The sequence below is a fragment of the Oncorhynchus gorbuscha genome, linkage group LG08, assembly GCF_021184085.1.
Source record: "Oncorhynchus gorbuscha isolate QuinsamMale2020 ecotype Even-year linkage group LG08, OgorEven_v1.0, whole genome shotgun sequence".
In the NCBI taxonomy this organism is placed as follows: domain Eukaryota; kingdom Metazoa; phylum Chordata; class Actinopteri; order Salmoniformes; family Salmonidae; genus Oncorhynchus; species Oncorhynchus gorbuscha.
Window position 1 is genome coordinate 37,968,206 of NC_060180.1, and position 20,305 is coordinate 37,988,510.

The 20,305-nt window shown below is 46.7% G+C and overlaps 2 protein-coding genes across 2 annotated transcripts; one reads left to right on the forward strand and one right to left on the reverse strand.

The window, feature by feature from the left end:
* Positions 1 to 311: 311 nt before the first annotated feature.
* LOC124040858 (leukotriene B4 receptor 1-like) lies at positions 312 to 4,069 on the reverse strand. Its single transcript, XM_046357960.1, has 5 exons — positions 3,850 to 4,069; positions 1,853 to 2,511; positions 1,391 to 1,591; positions 1,219 to 1,262; positions 312 to 1,100 (listed from the first exon to the last, which is right to left on the reverse strand). The coding sequence occupies exons 2-5, from the start codon at positions 2,492 to 2,494 to the stop codon at positions 836 to 838; spliced, it is 1,152 nt and encodes a 383-aa protein (XP_046213916.1). The 5' UTR covers positions 2,495 to 2,511; positions 3,850 to 4,069; the 3' UTR covers positions 312 to 835.
* Positions 4,070 to 6,560: 2,491 nt separating this feature from the next.
* On the forward strand, positions 6,561 to 19,750 carry LOC124041606 (nuclear factor of activated T-cells, cytoplasmic 4-like). The gene is made up of 13 exons (XM_046359374.1): positions 6,561 to 7,352; positions 8,645 to 8,808; positions 9,726 to 10,235; positions 10,316 to 10,491; positions 10,611 to 10,773; positions 16,904 to 17,004; positions 17,113 to 17,214; positions 17,397 to 17,584; positions 17,718 to 17,858; positions 18,120 to 18,175; positions 18,283 to 18,409; positions 18,562 to 19,259; positions 19,420 to 19,750. Exons 1-12 carry the CDS (start codon positions 7,172 to 7,174, stop codon positions 18,840 to 18,842), a joined length of 2,190 nt encoding a protein of 729 aa, XP_046215330.1. The 5' UTR covers positions 6,561 to 7,171; the 3' UTR covers positions 18,843 to 19,259; positions 19,420 to 19,750.
* Positions 19,751 to 20,305: the final 555 nt, after the last annotated feature.

A 20,305-nucleotide genomic window follows, 5' to 3' on the forward strand; every position in this document is an offset into this window, starting at 1 on the left:
TGGTGCTCTGGCTGTGTGCTGCTCTGGCTGGGTGCTGCTCTGTCTGTGTGGTGCTCTGCCTGTGTGCTGCTCTGGCTGGGTGGTTCTCTGGCTGGGTGGTGTCTGGCTGTGTGCTGCTCTGGCTGTGCGCTGCTCTGGCTGGGTGGTGCTCTGGCTGGGTGGTGCTCTGGCTGGGTGGTGCTCTGGCTGGGTGGTGTCTGGCTGTGTGCTGCTCTGGCTGGGTGGTGCTCTGGCTGGGTGGTGTCTGGCTGTGTGCTGCTCTGGCTGTGTGGTGCTCTGGCTGGGTGGTGTCTGGCTGTGTGCTGCTCCGGCTGTGTGGTTCTCCGGCTGTGTGCTGCTCCGGCTGTGTGCTGCTCCGGCTGTGTGCTGCTCTGGCTGTGTGCTGCTCTGGCTGTGTGCTGCACTGGCTGTGTGCTGCTCTGGCTGTGTGGTGTCTGGAGTGATGCTCTCCATGGGGCAGGGGTTGAGAATATGTGTTTGTGTGCTAGTACTGTGGTTGTTGGGTGTGTGGCTGTCAACGCAGGGCATTGAATGCCTGCGTGCGATTCAACAAACATTCAAGAGGCACAAGAAATTAATTAAAAGTAAAAAAGGCACATTTGACAAACACATTTACAAAAGAATTGTGGCAGAGAAGTCGGGTCTAGTGAGAAACTTGTGTCTCACATGAGGTGCACTGAATATTGTAGGGATTGTTTCAGATGGTCCCATATGCAAGTAGAGGAGCAGATCTATATAGCAATAAAAACCAATGTAAGAAGTCTGTGTGCAGGAGTGCATCGTCATGATGAGTGGATAGCATGTGCAGTGCAACCCTGCATATGAGTGTCTATTTTCATTTCATCACAGCATTGCCCCCAGTGCTGCTGAAAGACAATGTCTCTTTGAGTCTCTTCCCCTCCCTGCCCCTGGTTGTCTGCTGGCCCTTCCTTATCCCAGTGTCCGTAGATGTCCCTTCAAAGAGGCGAGCCATGAAGGCCATGCCGTTCTCTCTGATGTAGGACTTCCCAGCGAATGTGTAGAGAATAGGGTTGGCACAGCTGCTGATGAAGGCCAGAGCGGAGGTCACAGCACGACTGGACTGCCATATCATATATAGTCTGCAGAGGGAGGGATGCAGTTCATGTTGCCATTAGTCTTTTTACTGTAATTGTATGGCGGTGCTTATGTTATATTAAAATGGAAGGGGAAATGTTGGGTCAGTTGGTGAGCACTTACCTCTTTTTTGTTGCTGAATCGTCTCTCAAATGCTCAGCCACCACCTAGGAGAAGCAACCACAGAGAAAAACCTTTCCTTCATTCCTTCACTGTAAAATAGCACAACTTCCTGTGCTGCTCACCACATTCTGAGTGAAACGTCAAAATGAACCAATCCCATATGATCACACACCTGTATTATGTTGATGACGTGATAGGGCAACCAGAAGATGGCAAACATCACAACGATGGCCAGGATGAGATTCTCACTGCGGACCTTGCGATGGAATTTGGTCTGTCTGAGGCGTCTCAGGATGCAGACGTAGCTGCTCACTATAATCCCGTACGGAACCAGGAATCCCACTACAGTCTCAAAGGTGTACTGGAACACCAACTGAACATGAAAAATGAGGTAACGATTAACTGCTCACATGTAGTGATAGCATAGTGGAATACCAGGCGTATTTGAACATGAATGAGTCTGTCATAACAAGATCTCGAGCGAAAATGTAGGATTGGTTAGGATTTATGATTTTAGTAGTCATATCATGACCGTACCTGTATCAACATAAATAACAATGCACTTAAACCAGAACAATATATTATGTACCTAACTCCACTATTAACTTAATATTCACTTATCTCTTAAACTTACATGTTGAGGCATTCCGTGATCTGAGGCACAAACCCGTTGGGTTTTGTTCAGTTCGTCACGATCATCCCTCTGCTCCCTGAACACCAGAGCTGGGATAGCCATGAAGAACACCAGGACCCAGAGCACAACTATTGCCCGCACTACCATCTTCTTGCTGGCCAGGGCCACTACTCGCTGGGGACAAACCACTGCCACCAGCCTGTGCAGGCTCATCAACGTGATGAGGAAGATGGAGGCATACATGTTCGTGTTGCACAGGTAAAACACCCCCTTGCACATGTAGGTGCCAAAGTCCCAGTTCCGCCTAGCCAAATAGATGATGAAGAAGATGGTGAGGCACATGAGGGAGCCGTCGGCGCACGCCAGGTTGAGGATGAGGATGGTGGTGACGGAGCGTCGGCGGGCACGGGCCAGGATACTCCAGATGATGAAGAGGTTCCCTGGAACGCCGAGGAGGAAGACCAGGCCCAGGATGAGGGCCCCAATGGCTGTGGTGGCGTTGTTACTCACAACGCTGGGATCCTCAACAGTGCTGTTCGAGAACAGGACATTGATGTCATCTTTGATCTCTGTGTCATTGAAGACATCAAGGAAGGAGATGGATGAGTCGGAAGAACGAAGGAAGTCACTGTCATTGGCCATTGGGATTGTTATTGATTCTGAGGGAGAGAGGTGAACAGAGAGAAAGAGAAAGAGTCATGCATAGTACTATTTGGGTGAAATTCGACCTGTTCTTATGAAGCTTGGATTTGGGAAGTGGCATCGAGCTTGATCTTCGAACCCAAGTTAGGTGTATTGTTTTGCATATTACATATTGTTTACACCAATTGAATCCAAGTGCCAAAGGGTTGGACTACGGTTTGATTTGGGATTGGAGATACATAGCTCTCTCTATCTCATATTACTCTTGTCTCCTTGCGGTAGACAATGTTTTTGCAGCACACATAAAATGTGATGTCCTTCTGTAGCTCAGTTGGTAGAGCATGGCGCTTGTAACGCCAGGGTAGTGGGTTCGATCCCCGGGACCACCCATACGTAGAATGTATGCACACATGACTGTAAGTCGCTTTGGATAAAAGCGTCTGCAAAATGGCATATATTATTATATTACTGAATCAGGCAAGCAAATATTCACATTAGGCCTCCTGGCCAACAGTACACTGGCAGAGCACTGAGACGGCATGCTAAAACATGCCGAATGTTAACACTGCTCCTTCGAAAGACTCTCTCTTTCTCTCACAATACTCAACATTGGCACAATCCTATCCTCCTATCATCAAAGGCATTGTACTTGTCTTCCTCCATGCTGTAAGTTCTGTTTCTAACTTTCTGTCAAGCTATGCAGAGGAAGGACACCAAATAATGGTTCACAGAAGTGGAAATCGTGCCAATCATCACACTAATTTGACCGGCTATTAACAGGGTAACAAGTTTCCCCTCTTCCAGTTATTTTAACAAAGAAAAAGGGGGAGGGGAACTAAATTGAAGCAGTTAAAATTGTACTGTATTATAATTGTACTATATGCTGGTTGAATTGCTGGAAAGAATACAACTGTTCTTTGGGAATGTGAGAACATAAAACCCACCCTACTTTCCAGACTACGGCACTATAGCAGCTTTAGTGTCTTTCAAAAGCAGATCAGTGTAGAGATGTGTAAACATGAGGAACCAAGGCAGAGTTCGGTCAACAGCAAGGAACACAGAACCACACAGAGACCGGAAGGGCTCACCAACACATGGAGAAGAGGGGGAGAGAGGAGACAGAAGAGATGGAACTTGATGCAATGAGAAAATACATGAAGAAAAGAGGAAAGAAATGTAAAAGTTTTGTAAAGGAATGAAAAGAGACTGGAAAATGAATGAGGAACGATTAAAAAGAGATATGGAGAGAGAGAGAAAGAGAGAGAGAGAGAGAGCGAGACAGAAAATGACAATGAGCGTACAATGATAATACAGTATGTGCCAGATAAAAGTTCAGGAGATTTGCAGCCACTCACCTTATTAACCAATTAAGCATTTAGAGGATGATGAAGATGATGAGAAAGAGCAATGGAGCTGAGTAGGGCATGTAATTATGTGGTGGGATCAATTTTCTATTTTTCTATGCTCTCTTTTTGTTTCTCTTTTCTGACAGCTCGTATCCCAATCCCTCTCTCTTTCTGACAGTCTATGTTCTTCTTTACAACTGCTTTCCCCGATATTTTCCCAAAAAAATGTGCTGCCCCACGCTGTGAGGGGCAAGAGAGGTGTGTCCTAACACACACTCTCTCTCTCTCTCTCTCTCTCTCTCTCTCTCTCTCTCTCTCTCTCTCTCTCTCTCTCTCTCTCTCTCTCTCTCTCTCTCTCTCTCTCTCTCTCTCTCTCTCTCTCTCTCTCTCTCTCTCTCATTTTTTAAAACATTTATTTAACTAGGCAAGTCAGTTAAGAACAAATTCTTATTTACAATGACAGCCAACCCCAGCCCAGACCCAGACAACACTAGACCAAATGTGAACCGCACTATGGGACTCCCAATCATGGCCAGTTGTGATACAGCCTGGAATCAAACCAGGGTCTGTAGTGACACCTCTAGTACTCAGATGCAGTGCCTTAGACCACTGCGCCACTCAGAAACCCAAATGATACTTCATCTGCTAGTGAAATGTAATAACAATTATGTTATTATGCTTGCAAAATTTGTTTAAAAAAACAATTGCTGTACAAATTGTTACAATCTTTAAACATTTCCCATTCTCATCCATCACAGTGGATATTTCTGTATCCCCAGGGTACCTATAAGAGTGTGTTGATGACGCAAACATACAATTTTCACAACCATGATCCACCAAAACCACACAAGCGCAAACATGTACACAGAAAGAGTATTAGACACTAATCACACACATGCACACACTTGCTCACAGAGTTCTGACACTTACCCAGGAATGTTGGTTATTTCCGGGGTAGGGCACAAGGTAAAAGGAGGACAGCAGAAGCAGAGACAGAAAATTAAGGAGTGAGTGAAAAATGATACTCTCTTGTCCAGGTACATAAAGACATGGACCTCACCATCACACACACATTTGATTTCTTCAGAACTGACAGTTGTCAGTTCCTGTCTAACACACTCACCACCAAAACATGCATCCAGCCACTCTCTTTTCTGATTTTAGCTCTGTCGTTGAAATATAAATGTGTTATCATAAACACTTCCTTCCCCCTGGTGTTTGGATACACTGAATATATGATATGAGTTTTTAGCAAACACTCTTATCCAGAGCAACTAGGGTTAAGTGCTTTGCTCAAGGGCACATCAACAGATTTTTTTTAACCTAGATGGCTCAGGGATTAGAACCAGCGACCTTTCGGTTACTGGCCCAACTCTCTTAACCGCTAGGCTACCTGCCACACTCTTTCATCTCCTATACCTCTCAAATTCAAATCTGGAACTCGAAGTCAGTTTTTTCATTCATCCCCTCTAATCAGAGACTAATTTAGACCTGTGACACCTGGTGGATGCAGTTCATTATCAGGTAGAACAAAAAAACAGCCGGGTGTCCGGACCTCCAGGGTAGGATTATAATACCCCTGTCCTGTACTGTATGTATTCGCTTTCTGGGAATGTTATGGAAAGACTGTTCCACCTTTTTACCACATGGTGGCAACATATCCACATAATTCTATCTTCCTCCGTCAATGAGTATGACATTCAACTGTTGACATCAGCTGAAACCCAGCCTGAGGATTTGACCCACATATCACCCTTCTAATTTGTAACACTCATTTGCCTCCCAAATAAAACGCTACTGATTATATCAACTCTAAAGAGCTCTTTTTTAATTTCTTGCCAAAACTCCATGAAGGCCATAATCCTACTGAATTATCCCAATCCCCCCTAATTTAAACTATAACCCTAAATAATAAGCAGTCTTTAGGCAATGCTCAATCTTGATTGTGCCACAACATTCACCAAATGTAACTATCTTAATTTGGATAAAAGATACCAGTACCCACATCCCCAAGAGTATGAACTATAGAAAGTGAGACACACACAAAAAAAGTATCCAACTCCTGTATAGCATAATGATTGTGAGAACTGGAGGAGGGGTGAGTGACGGAGAGAAGGGGGGGGGGTAGAGAAAGAGAGGGAGGGAGCATGTTTATTTAAGCTTTTCGTCTCCCGTCTCAGACAGAGTGCAGACAGACTACAGAGGATAATCAGAAACAGATCTCGCAAGGCAAGGCGAGGAAGGGAGGAAGAGAGGGAGGGGGTGAGCCTGGGAGAGCTGGAGGAGGGAAAAGAGAAAGGGGGAGAGGGGTAATGGGAGGAGAAAGGGAAGAAAACAGAAGAGGGGTGGGGGCTGTCATGTAAAACACCACAGGAAACAGCCTGGCCTCTTCATGCTCTCTGAGTGACAGCGAAGCATCATTGTCCTTCTTGTGACAGAGAGCACTGGGACATTCAGTGAGGCCACAGCAGGGAAGAACAGCCCACCAGCCAAACATCTGGCTCAAGAGGGCCAGTTCATTACTTGTATTACACTCGAGTTGATGCCATTTAAAAAGTTTGGTGATGGGGGAGGGAGGGAAGGCAGAAAACGCCTGGAAATTCAAGGATGTGATGTCAAACTGTCAGAGGAAATGTATGCAATAATCTACAGTATATGCCACATAACTGATTCATTATTTATGAGAACTTGGTAAAAAATCTCAAAGCAAGCAAACCTCCTCAGCTCATGGACATAGGCAGGGGGAGAGGGGAGGGGGTCTCCTTGACTGACAACCCAAATGTCCTATGGAATTCCAGTAACGGTCCAACTGTGCTGAGAAACCCACCCAAAGGCAATTAAGGGTAAAGTACTACAAAAATATTTGATACACTTTTTTTCTGGTCGAATAGAAGAAAGGATGGCGAGAGAGCAATAGAATGAAACACTGATAGCCTGTGGTGGAATAGATAGATAACGGCCCGATCGTTTACGAATTTCAAAGAACTCAACGATATAGGCTAGCCTACGCATAACATTTGTCTTCTCCAAAACTTCGAATGAAATAGATGAAGCGGTGGTCCAAAAAGATGTCTTATCGGCGGAAGACATTGTAAAAAGTTACAGAGAGAGTTTCTGAGCAAGAACGACCACAAGAACGAATGTTGGACCACAAGAACGAATGTTGGACCTACCCTTGAACGTATACATTTTGCGAAAACGTCGATGTTTTTTTTTTTAAAGGACCAAGGAAAGTATTATTATTATTGGATCACGCTTAGGTAGATCTCAATCTTTTCAGCCAGGGTGCTCTCTTCATCAGTCTCTCTGATTTATTCCGCGTGCTGAGGGGATGGGGGCCGCTCCGGGTTCGGGCTGGGAGGAGGGGGAGTTCGAGTTCAAGTTGGTTTTTGAGGAGGACCCGCCGCGCCAACTCCGGGGCCCATCCCCGCTGCGCAACGCGGACCAGGAGCACACCGTCGCAGGGGAGAGGACTGAGAGCTCCCTGTCGCTCCCAACGTCGAGCAATACTGGTTAGAACACTTTCTTGGATAGTGTGTGTGAATGTGTGTGACAGTGAGAGAGAGATTGACAGAGAGAGAATGACAGAAAGGGGAAAAGAAGATGGTCAATGATTCCCAATGTTGATGTCTAATCCACACTGTAGTGATTTGTCTCTGTGTGGTGTATGGTATGTCATGAGAATTATTTAGTTTGACTTGATCTGAGTATGTTCATCATTGGTAAAAGTATGAGGCCTCCTGTTCTCTCTGCTCTCTCTCTCTCTCTCTCTCTCTCTCTCTCTCTCTCTCTCTCTCTCTCCCTGTCTCTCTCTCTCTCTCTCTCTCTCTCTCTACCTGGATATAGATAAATTATGTGTCTGGATGTAGGCCTAGTGTGTGCTTGTCTGCGTGTGGGGGATGTGTGTGTGTTCGTGTGATGGAGTTTGCGTGCTGTGTATTGCATGCTTGTGCTTGCCTGTATGTTGTGTGTGTGTGTGTGTGTGTGTGTGTGTGTGTGTGTGTGTGTGTGTGTGTGTGTGTGTGTGTGTGTGTGTGTGTGTGTGTGTGTGTGTGTGTGTGTGTGTGTGTGTGTGTGTGTGTGTGTGTGTGTGTGTGTGTGTGTGTGTGTGTGTGTGTGTGTGTGTGTTTGTGTGTAAGGGCAGCATTCAATGTGGTTCTAATCAGCTGTGCGTGTGAGTGAAGTTAACAGCTGCCATCTGGATTGAAACCTCAATCTCTGTTTACCGAGCATGCACCACACCTCCCTCCCTCCGTTCTCCCTCCTTTACTTTCTCCCTCCCTCTCCTTCACCCCTTTTCTTCTAACCCCCCCCCCCCTTCAGCTTTCATACACACCCCTCTCACCCACCCACGCATCTCTTTACCGCCCACACTGGGCATAAAATAGTCATACCACACCCTAGCCTTAAACGTACTACAAGAGAAGTTACCACGGTGCGTACTGTTCCTCTTCACTGCTGCACTAGGCTGACCAGTGATCCATAATGGACACTGTTCCGTGGTGGACACCGTGCTTTACAGTGACCCTAACTGCCTGGTACTGTCTACTGCACCACCACACCACAGCAGGGTAATGTTTAGTGTAATGTGCAGTTAAAACACCAGTAAGGGACATTTCCTTACTTATTTTATTACCATTCATGAGAGTTAGGGGATACTTTTTCTAGTAGTAGTTTCACTCTTCAACGTGAATGTATTTGGTCTCTACTCTCTTAACAGTGAACTCAGTAGGATACAGCTTACCATGTCAACTGTAACTGAGAGACTTCTGACACTTGTTCCACCTTTTGTGTTTGGTCACAGACGGCCACCTGGCTGCCACTCATGTAGGCCAGCCAATCGGCATCCCTACCCCACCGTCTTCTTCAGCCAGTCAAAGGGCTGGGATGCATTCCCCGCCCCCCAGGCGTGCCTTGGTGAGGGAGTTCAGCGGGACTTATGAGAGTCTTCCAGCGCGATCTGTACAAGTGAGTGGTCAGAGATGGGCCAGTTACTCTCCTGGTCAGTGAGAGTGGGGCAGAGATGCTGGAAGCCTTACCTGTCCTTACAGTATGGTCCCTACTGTACATGTCTCTATTGTTGACCCTATCAGTTCCGAGACCCCAGCAAAAATCAGCTTTTCATTTTACATGACTTTCATTGATCTGCATGTTTAGCCGTTATATTTAGCCAGACGACCAAGTGTTTTACCATTTCATTCTAAGGACAACAAGGGCTACAAGTACAACACAAAAAAAACATTTGACATAAACTGTCGCCTTCAAATGTCAACACAAAAAAGGTAACAAAATAATGCTGCAAGTACAGAAATGATTTTCTCAGTGGGAAATGAATATCCACCTAGTCAGTGACAACCGTGTGGAGTATATAATAATAATAATAATAATAGTATATGACAGCAACGATGTGAGCTTTTTACGGTATTATAGACGCTGTCCTTCAGATGTGCTATGATCTTCTATGTAGAAATACCCCTCACCTTGCAGCGACTCCTATGCAGCTTGTGAGAGTCATAGAGCAAAATATGTCCATGTTTCTGAGAGTCTCAGCTTTTCATAGATATGTTTAATAGTTTGTAGCTCTAACCATTCAGACTCTACAGATGTTTCTGTAAAAAGACCCGTCCCTGGACCGCTTCTGGGATCTGCCCTTGTCTCACAAACACCGCTCTAGCTTAGCCCCGGTTAATCACACAGACTATTGGTTGTTACCAACAGATGCAGAAGAAATAGACACATTCATTGGTACAAGAGGTCTGTAGCTCAAACGCACAATGTTAAAGGGGTTAGAAGTCCAAATCGCACCGCCGTTGCAGTGGGACTCACTGGGTCAATGTTATGTCTGTCTGTATGTCTGGTTTTCTCCATCTTTCTCTCTCTCCCAGGTCTCAGAGTCCCGTGTGTTGGAGTGCCCTAGCATCCAGATCACTACTATCTCTCCAGAGGATGACACTGCCCCAGCAGGAAGTAACTACTGGGACACAGGAGGTGGCTGGGAGAGGGAGCGCCTCTACCTCCCCCTACTGGACCCATTCTGCTACCGCGACGGCGGCACCGGCACTGGCTCCCTGAGCCCAAGCCCTGCCTCCAGCCCCTCTTCTCGCGGCTGGCTCAGTCCTGCGTCCAGCTGTGATTCGCTGCTAGTAGAGGAGGAGGATCTCAATGAGGTCACTTCCCATTTCTGCCTGTCGCCCTCCTCCCGGCCAACCTCCCCGGGGGGTAAGAAGCGCAGGAACTCCCCCCTGGCCTCCCCCTGCACCTCCCGCAGGAGCAGCTACTCTGAGGACCACTCCTGTAACCAGGAGGAAGGAGACTCCACCTCTCAGTCACAGGGTCCCAACAGCAGCTTTGAGCTGAGCATCCCACAGAAGACCAGGAAGACGTCACTGGAGCAGGTCAGCTGGTGGTTTGTAGATCTTAAGTTCCATAGTTTGTTTTCATGCTCAACCAGAAGTCCCTGGCTTGTGTCCTCCAGGTTTCCCCCAGGGAGGTGGAGCAAGTGCAGGCTCCAGCCCATAGCTCCCACTGCCCACTCCCAGAGCCGCTGCAGCAGAGGAGAGAGGCCCCTTCCATGGGCATGGACTACCTGTCTGTGCCCCCTGCTCTGGGCTGGGGGAGGACCAGAGCCAGCGCCCACAGCCCTCTGTTCAGGTTACACAATGTGTTTATACAGTATCCCTCAATAGTGTGTTGCCATTATTATTCTTTGGGTGGCCAGGATGTTCCCCTCAGCCCCAGCCACACATCTGACTGGTCCATTGTTCTTACAGATCCAATGCTCTGCCACCACTTGATTGGCCTCTGCCAACTCAGTTTGACCAATATGAACTGCGTATCGAGGTGCAGCCCCGCCCACACCACCGAGCCCACTACGAGACGGAGGGAAGCAGAGGAGCCGTCAAGGCATCACCAGGGGGACATCCGGTTGTTAAGGTATAATAAGTCAATTATATTATTATGGTTTCAATCCCAAACTAACACATACTGTATGAACTGAGTGTACAAAACATTAAGGACACCTGCTCTTTCCATGACATAGACTGACCAGGTGAATCCAGGTGAAAGCTATGATCCCTTATTGATGTCACTTGTTAAATCAACTTCAATCAGTGTAGACGAAGGGGAGGAGACAGGTCAAGGAAGGATTTTTAAGCCTTGAGAAGTCGAGACATGGATGGGTGCCATTCAGAGGGTGAATGGGCAAGACAAAAGATTTAAGTGCCTTTGAACGGGGTATGGTAGTAGCTATGTAGGTATGTGTATCAAGAATGGTCCACCACCCAAAGGACTTCTAGACAACTTAACACAACTATGGGAAGCATTGGAGTCAACATGGGCCAGCACCTCTTTCGCCATCTGGCCCGGTCCCTTCGTCGAAACGGCACACCGCCATACCACCACGACTGGTCCGCAGATGTAATTCCATCAGCTGTGCCTTCAACCGGCCTTTGCTGGACGTCAGAGCAGACGCTTCTACTTACCCCGGCCTGCTAACTTTAAACGCCATGTCTCCCGCGTGCTAGCATAGCAACGACTACCCGCGACTTCCCTATTCCATCTATTGCTGTACACTGGACCCTATGATCACTTGGCTACATAGCTGATGCCTGCTGGACTGTTCATTTAACACGGTACTCCACTTTGTTTGCCTTTGTTTATCTGTCGGCCCTAGCCCCGAACTCAGGCCCTGTGTGTAGTTAACCGACGCTCTCAGCCCATTCATCACCATTTTACCTGTTGTTGTTGTCTTAGCTGATTAGCTGTTGTGGTCTTACCCGTTGTTGTCTTAGCTAGCTCTCCCAATCAACACCTGTGATTGCTTTATGCCTCGCTTTATGTCTCTCTCAAATGTCAATATGCCTTGTATACTGTTGTTTAGGATAGTTATCATTGTTTTAGTTTAATGTGGAGCCCCTAGCCATAATCAACATGCCTTAGATACCTTAGATGTCCCATCTCCCACACATGCGGTGACCTCACCCAGTATAACCAGCATGTCCAGAGATGCAACCTCTCTTATCATCACTCAGTGCCTGGGCTTACCTCCACTGTACCCGCACCCCACCATACCCCTGTCTGCACATTATGCCCTGAATCTTTTCTACCACGCCCAGAAATCTGCTCCTTTTATTCTCTGTCCCCAACGCACTAGACAACCAGTTTTGCTAGCCTTTAGCTGTACCCTCATCCTACTCCTCCTTTGTTCCTCGGGGATGTGGAGGTTAACCCAGGCCCTGCGTGTCCCAAGGCACTCTCATTTGTTGACTTCTGTAATCGAAAAAGCCTTGGTTTCATGCATGTCAACATCAAAAGCCTCCTCCCTAAGTTTGTTTTACTCACTGCTTTAGCACACTCCGCCAACCCTGATGTCCTTGCCGTGTCTGAATCCTGGCTTAGGAAGGCCACCAAAAATTCTGAGATTTCCATACCCAACTACAACATTTCCGTCAAGATAGAACTGCCAAAGGGGGAGGAGTTGCAATCTACTGCAGAGACAGCCAGCAAAGTTCTGTCATACTTCCCAGGTCTCTGACCAAACAGTTCAAGCATCTAATTTTAAAAATGAATCTCTCCAGAAATAAGTCTCTCACTGTTGCCGCCAGACCCCCCTCAGCTCCCAGCTGTGCCCTGGACACCATATGTAAATTGATTGCCCACCATCTATCTTCAGAGTTCGTTCTGTTAGGTAACCTATACTGGGATATGCTTAACACCCCAGAAGTACTACAATATAAGATAGATGCCCTCAATGTCACACAAATCATCAAGGAAACCACCAGGTACAACCCTAAATCCGTAAGCATGGGCACCCTCATAGATATTAGCCTGACCAACTTGTCCTCCATATACACCTCTGCTGTTTTCAATCAGGATCTCAGTGATCACTGCCTCATTGCCTGCATCCGCTATGGGTCCGCGGTCAAACGTCCACCACTCATCACTGTTAAATGCTCCCTAAAACACTTCTGCGAGCAGGCCTTTCTAATCAATCTGTTCCGGGTATCCTGGAAGGATATTGACCTCATCCCGTCAGTCGAGGATGCCTGGTCGTTCTTTAAAAGTCATTTTCTCACCAGCTTAAAAAAGCATGCCCCTTTCAAAAAATGTAGAACTAAGAACAGATATATATATATAGCCCTTGGTTCACTCCAGACCTGACTGCCCTTGACCAGCAAAAAAACACCCTGTGGCGGACTGCAATAGCATCGAATAGTATGCAACTGTTCAGGGAAGTCAGGAACCAATACACACAGTCATTCAGATAAGCAAAGGCTAGCTTTTTCAAACAGAAATTTGCAACCTGTAGCTCTCACTCCAAAAAGTTGGGGACACTGTAAAGTCCATGGAGAACAAGATCACCTCCTCCCAGCTGCCCACTGCACTGAGGCTAGGTAACACTGTCACCACCGATAAATCCATGATAATCTAAATTTTCAATAAGCATTTCTCTACGGCTGGCCATGCTTTCCTCCTAGCTACCCCAACCCCTGCCAACAGCTCTGGAAACCCCGCAGCTACTTGCCCGAGCCTCCCCAGATTCTCCTTCACCCAAATCCAGATCTCAGATGTTCTGAAAGAGCTGCAAAACCTACAAATCAGCTGGGCTAGACAATCTGGACCTCTCTTTCTAAAATTATCCACCACCATTGTTGCAACCCCTATTACCAGTTTGTACAACCTCTCTTTCGTATCGTCCAAGATCCCTAAAGATTGGAAAGCTGCCGCGGTCATTCCCCTCTTTAAAGGGGGTGATATTCTAGACCCAAACTGTTATAGACCTATATCCATCCTGCCCTGCCTTTCTAAAGTCTTTGAAAGCCAAGTTAATATACAGATCACTGACCATTTCGAATGCCATCGTACCTTCTGCGCTGTGCAATCCGGTTTCCGAGCTGGTCATGGGTTCACCTCAGCCACGCTCAAGGTACTAAACGACATCATAACCACCATCGATAAAAAACCTTACTGTGCAGCCGTCTTCATCGACCTGACTAACGCTTTCGAGTCTGTCAATCAACGTATTCTTATCGGCAGACTCAATAGCCTTGGTTTCTCAAATTACTGCCTCGCCTGGTTCACCTACTTCGCAGACAGAGTTCAGTGTGCCAAATCGGAGGGCCTGTTGTCCGGACCTCTGGCAGTCCCTATGGGGGTACCACAGGGTTCAATTCTCGGGCCAACTCTTTTCTTTGTATATATCAACAATGTCGCTTTTGCTGCGGGTGATTTCCTGATCCACCTCTACGCAGACGACACCATTCTGTATACATCTGGCCCTTCTTTGGACACTTTGTTAACTAATCTCCAAACAAGCTTCAATGCCATACTCCTTCCGTGGCCTCCAACTGCTATTAAACGCTGGTAAAACTAAATGCATGCTTTTCAACTGTTCGCTGCCCGCACCCGCCTGCCCGACTAGCATCACAACTCTGGACGGTTCTGACCTAGAATACGTGGACAACTACATACAGTGGGGCAAAAAAGTATTTAGTCAGCCACCAATTGTGCAAGTTCTCCCACTTAAAAAGATGAGAGAGGCCTGTAATTTTCATCATAAGTACACTTCAACTATGACAGACAAAATTAGAAGAAAGAAATCCAGAAAATCACATTGTAGGATTTTTAATGAATTGATTTGCAAAATAAGTATTTGGTCAATAACAAACGTTTATCTCAATACTTTGTTATATACACTTTGTTGGCAATGACAGAGGTCAAACGTTTTCTGTAAGTCTTAACAAGGTTTTCACACACTGTTGCTGGTATTTTGGCGCATTCCTCCATGCAGATCTCCTCTAGAGCAGTGATGTTTTGTGGCTGTTGGCCACTCCAGGACTGGCTAGGCCACTCCAGGACCTTGAAATGCTTCTTACGAAGCCACTCCTTCGTTGCCCGGGCGGTGTGTTTGAGATCATTGTCATGCTGAAAGACCCAGCCACGTTTCATCTTCAATGCCCTTGCTGATGGAAGGAGGTTTTCACTCAAAATCTCACGATACATGGCCCCATTCATTCTTTCCTTTACACGGATCAATTGTCCTGGTCCCTTTGCAGAAAAACAGACCCAAAGCATGATGTTTCCACCCCCATGCTTCACAGTAGGTATGGTGTTCTTTGGATGCAACTCAGCATTATTTGTCCTCCAAACACGAGGAGTTGAGTTTTTACCAAAAAGTTATATTTTGGTTTCATCTGACCATATGACATTCTTCCAATCTTCTTCTGGATCATCCAAATGCTCTCTAGCAAACTTCAGACGGGCCTGGACATGTACTGGCTTAAGCAGGGGGACACATCTGGCACTGCAGGATTTGAGTCCCTGGCGGCGTAGTGTGTTACTGATGGTAGGCTTTGTTACTTCCTTTTCCTAATAATTGCTCCCACAGTTGATTTCTTCAAACCAAGCTGCTTACCTATTGCAGATGCAGTCTTCCCAGCCTGGTGCAGGTCTACAATTTTGTTTCTGGTGTCCTTTGACAGCTCTTTGGTCTTGGCTATAGTGGAGTTTGGAGTGTAACTGGTTGAGGTTGTGGACAGGTGTCTTTTATACTGATAACAAGTTCAAACAGGTGCCATTAATACAGGTAACGAGTGGAGGACAGAGGAGCCTCTTAAAGAAGAAGTTACAGGTCTGTGAGAGCCAGAAATCTTGCTTGTTTGTAGGTGACCAAATACTTATTTTCCACCATAATTTGCAAATAAATTCTTTTTTTTTTTTAAATCCTACAATGTGATTTTATGGATTTTTTTTCCTAATTTTGTCTGTCATAGTTGAAGTGTACCTATGATGAAAATTACAGGCCTCTCTCATTTTTTTTAAGTGGGAGAACTTGCACAATTGGTGTCTGACTAAAGACTATTTTGCCCCACTGTATACCTAGGTGTCTGGCTAGACTGTAAACTCTCCTTCCAGACTCATATCAAACATCTCCAATCCAAAATCAAATCTAGAATCGGCTTTCTATTTCGCAACAAAGCCTCCTTCACTCACGCCGCCAAACTTACCCTAGTAAAACTGACTATCCTACCGATCCTCGACTTCGGCGATGTCATCTACAAAATAGCTTCCAATACTCTACTCAGCGAATTGGATGCAGTCTATCACAGTGCCATCCGTTTTGTTACCAAAGCGCCTTATACCACCAACCACTGCGACCTGTATGCTCTAGTCGGCTGGCCCTCGCTACATATTCGTTGCCAGACCCACTGGCCCCTGGTCATCTATAAGTCTATGCTCGGTAAAGCTCCGCCTTATCTCAGCTCACTGGTCACGATAGCAACACCCACCCGTAGCATGCGCTCCAGCAGGTATATCTCACTGGTCATCCCCAAAGCCAACACCTCTTTTGGTCGCCTTTCCTTCCAGTTCTCTGCTTCCAGTGACTGGAACAAATTGCAAAAATCGCTGAATCTGTAGACTTACATTTCCCTCACTAACTTTAAGCATCAGCTATCTGAGCAGCTAACCGATCGCCGCAGCTGCACATAGTCCATCTGTAAATAACCCACCCAGTCTACCTACCTCATCCCCATATTGTTTTTATTTACTTTGCTGCTCTTTTGCACACCAGTATCACTATTTACACACCATCATCTGCTCATCATCATCTGCTCATCTATTACTCCAGTGTTAGTCTGCTAAATTGTAATTACTTTGCTACTATGGCCTATTTATTGCCTTACATCCTCATGCCATTTGCACACACTGTATATAGACTTTCTTTTTTTCTATTGTGTTATTGACTGTACGCTTGTTTATTCCATGTGTAACTCTGTGTTGTTGTTTGTGTCGCACTGCTTTGCTTTATCTTGGCCAGGTCGCAGTTGTAAATGAGAACTTGTTCTCGACTGGCCTACCTGGTTAAATAAAGGTTAAATAAAAAATATGTAAAAAAATAAAATCCCTGTAGAACGCTTTCGACACCTTGTAGTCCATTCTCCGACGAACTGAGGCTGTACTGAGGGCAAAAGGGGGGTTGCAACTCAATATTAGGAAGGTGTTCTTAATGTTTTATACCCTCAGTATATATCTAAACAATAACTCTCTTTTCTGTCTCTCCCAGCTGACTGGGTACACAGAGAGACAGCCACTCTCTTTGCAGGTGTTTGTGGGAACAGCGGATGACAGGTCCATCCGGCCTCATCCTTTCTATCAGATTCACAGGTAGGCGACCGTGTGACAATACTGCAGTGAATCTTTTATTGTATGTGCCTCCTCAGTGTTTTGGTGTGTTTTTGTATTTATTGTAAAAGCGTTTCTTCTGATCCTCAGGGTGACAGGGAAGATGGTGGGCACTGCCAGTCAGGAGAGCGTCCAGGCTGGCACCAAAATACTGGACATCCCCCTCAACCCAGATACCAACATGACTGCGCTGTGAGTAACAGAGAAACAAAGAGAATGGACACAAAAGGTTTGTATGGGGTAACAGAGTAGGCAGAAAGAGTAGCTTTCCTGTGTATGTATATGTGTGTGTACTAAGTAAGTGTGTAGATGGTATTTTGTACGGTGTGAGTGTGTGTCTATGTGGCGAATAAGACAGCCTTTCTGTCTCTCAGCATTGACTGTGCTGGCATTCTGAAGCTGAGGAACTCGGACATCGAGCTGAGGAAAGGAGAGACGGACGTAGGGAGGAAGAACACGCGTGTGCGCCTCGTGTTCCGTACCCACCTCCCCCTGGCCCCTCACGTGGCCCCGCCTGGACGGGTGCTGGCCCTGCAGGTCGCCTCCCTTCCTATAGAGTGCTGTGAGTAGCCAGCCAACAATCACAGTCAACTCTCCCTGTCCTGACACTTTCTTTGAGTATTTAGCAATATCCTAGCGAATCATCTGTCTTCTCTTTCTCTCTCTCTCTCTCTCCTCTCAATCTCTCTCCTCAGCCCAGCGCTCTGCTCAGGAGCTGCCAGTGGTGGAGTCGGTCAGTCTTACATCCTGCTCTGTGGAAGGAGGGGAGGAGCTACTGTTGGGTGGGTCTAACTTCCTGCCCATGTCCAGAGTGCTTTTTATGGAAAGAGGGACAGGTAATGATGCGTGCGTGTGTGTGTGTGTGTGTGTGTGTGTGTGTGTGTGTGTGTGTGTGTGTGTGTGTGTGTGTGTGTGTGTGTGTGTGTGTGTGTGTGTGTGTGTGTGTGTGTGTGTGTGTGTGTGTGTGTGTGTGTGTGTGTGTGTGTGTGTGTGTGTGTGTGTGTGTGTGTGTGTGTAAGCATGATTGTGTACAATTCTTCAATGTTCAATGTGCACCATCCATTAAATGAGGTATAATTGATATCCTTATTTACCAGATGGAAAGCTACAGTGGGAAGAGGAGGCACATGTTGACCGTGACAACAGTAGTGAGGTAAATAATATGTTTCTAGGTGTATGTGTGTTTGAGTGTGCGAGCATAAGTGTTCATGCACATGTACGAGAATTGTAATGTATATTGTTCATGTTGTCCTCCCCCAGTGCTTGCTGTGTGTGCGAGTTCCAGCCTATAGTGACCTCTCAGTGAGCCGCCCAGTATCTGTGTGCCTTTACATCTCCAACGGGAAGAGAAAAAGGAGCAGCACTCACTGTTTCAAGTACCTGCCCGGTGAGTCTCGCCTCACTTCATCCATCAGCCTCTCAGCTGAGACTGGAAATGTCTTTGTTGTTTTTGGTTCATTTTGAACAATTCATCTCCATGGTATTTATCTATGTGGTCAGGGACCAGACTACATATTACCACTTATTTTTCACCCTCAGTCATGTTTAAAGAGGAGGACCCTCTGCTGTCGCATCCCTCTGCCTTGCCCCTAGAGGGGGTGACACTCTGCTCCATGAGGGGGCCCAGCAGGGTGGACAGCGGTGTGCACCGGGGGAATGATCCCATGCTCGAGGAGGGAGGACTGGCTTTCCACCTTCCCCCCCTACCCTTCAGCCTGCTCTCCTCCCTACCCCGGCCAGAGCTACCAGGAGTACTGCCACAAGCCGGAAGCTGTGGAGGAGAGCAGAGGTTCTCTGTCGGAGAGACACCCCAGCTTTGAGAACTTGGAGCTGGGCTTCACTGAGCTACTGCCTCCCTTTTACCCCAGAGTCCCCCAGCCTCCCTCCCCCTCCCCTTGGCTGGACTCCCCATACCTGTCCTCTTCCCCCTCTCCCTCCCACTCCTCCTCTCTGAGTCCCTTCCCCTCCAGCAGCCCCATCTCCTCCTCCCCTCGTCCCCCCATGACTACCTCTCCCTTCCCCCACTACCCGCACCCTCATGAGGTCTGCCCCTCGCCTCCTTCCAACCCTAGCCCTTATCAGGACTTCTACCCACCACCGTACTCCCACTATGAGGTATGGGACCACCAGGGCAGGGGACCTGGGGAAAGGGAAGCTCAGGCTGGACCTAAAATGCAGGAGAGCCCCCCTGGAATTTGCCAGCTCATCATCCTTTCACCACATTACATTAGAGGAAGGTGAGAAGTTTGTGGGAGGTTCTCATTGGTGTTGGTCTGCATCGTTACAACAGTAACAATACATTTGTACCATGTTTGTTTGTATAGATTTATTGATACAGTATACAGCATGAATTCATATATAAATGTCTGACTGGTTGCTGTGTCTTTTTGCCTGCAGTGAATGAGTTCATAGGAGAAGACATCAGATCCTTCCATTCGGGCTCACAGATGGACAGCCAACCGGGATGACAAGCTCCGTACTGTCCTGTCTTGTTCTGTTTTTATAGTATGAAGTGCGTTATTGATATCATATCACACCTTTTCCTATGCACTTGGTTTCTGATGTATTGCTCAAGTATGGCAATACTGAATGGGGATGAAATAAAAGGGCACGGTTGTAAGTATGATCGAAGGTCACTGTTACAGTTTATATAAGGGAGACTAATGTTTTTAACCTGTTTTCAATATAAATTATACAAGTAAATGTCTGTTATGGGTCTGTTTGTGTATATTGCTTTAGTGTGCTTGTGTGTGCTTGAATAGATTGCCTTTCTCTCCACCTGGGAGTCTAATATCTGTTATCACTGGAGCAAAATAAATTTAGCTCTGCCCAAAGCCCCTTGGTTGAGTGGCCCGAGTGAATACAGTCTGGACAGTATGGAGGAGGGTAATTGTTTCAGAGACGCTGTAGAAGGACAGATCTCCAGCCCTGTGATCCAGGTACACCCCTACCCTACTACAGGACTCAGGGCCAGGGGCAGGTAGTTTAGTCTCTATGTTGTTATGTAGGAAACTACAGGCTTCTTTGGTGCAAAGTAAACCCCAGTACTTATCATTGAGGCCAAACTGGGCTTCTGGACCAAAGCCCATCCTGCTGACGTTGTTGTAAGAGACTGCTATGTAGGCCTTCTTCCCTCTCCACTCTACCTCCCAGTTAAAGTGGGCCCCAGACAGACCATACTTACACAGCTCCTGGAGAATGTGGAACCTCTCTGGATGGTTGAGGCACAGTTTGGGTTCCTTCATTGTCACTTCCTGGTCCCCCTCAGTCAGGTGGATGTTGT

What these genes read in the sequence shown, in the direction of transcription:
- LOC124040858 (XM_046357960.1), bottom strand. Translation starts at nt 2,494, where the DNA reads ATGGCCAATGACAGTGACTTCCTTCGTTCTTCCGACTCATCCATCTCC. An exon ending in ATCACGGAATGCCTCAACAT is followed by an intron (nt 1,592 to 1,852) that starts GTAAGTTTAAGA and finishes TTTCATGTTCAG; the next exon opens with TTGGTGTTCCAGTACACCTT. An exon ending in ACGTCATCAACATAATACAG is followed by an intron (nt 1,263 to 1,390) that starts GTGTGTGATCAT and finishes TGCTTCTCCTAG; the next exon opens with GTGGTGGCTGAGCATTTGAG.
- LOC124041606 (XM_046359374.1), top strand. Translation starts at nt 7,172, where the DNA reads ATGGGGGCCGCTCCGGGTTCGGGCTGGGAGGAGGGGGAGTTCGAGTTC. An exon ending in CCTTTCTATCAGATTCACAG is followed by an intron (nt 17,005 to 17,112) that starts GTAGGCGACCGT and finishes TCTGATCCTCAG; the next exon opens with GGTGACAGGGAAGATGGTGG. An exon ending in CTCCCTTCCTATAGAGTGCT is followed by an intron (nt 17,585 to 17,717) that starts GTGAGTAGCCAG and finishes CTCTCTCCTCAG; the next exon opens with CCCAGCGCTCTGCTCAGGAG.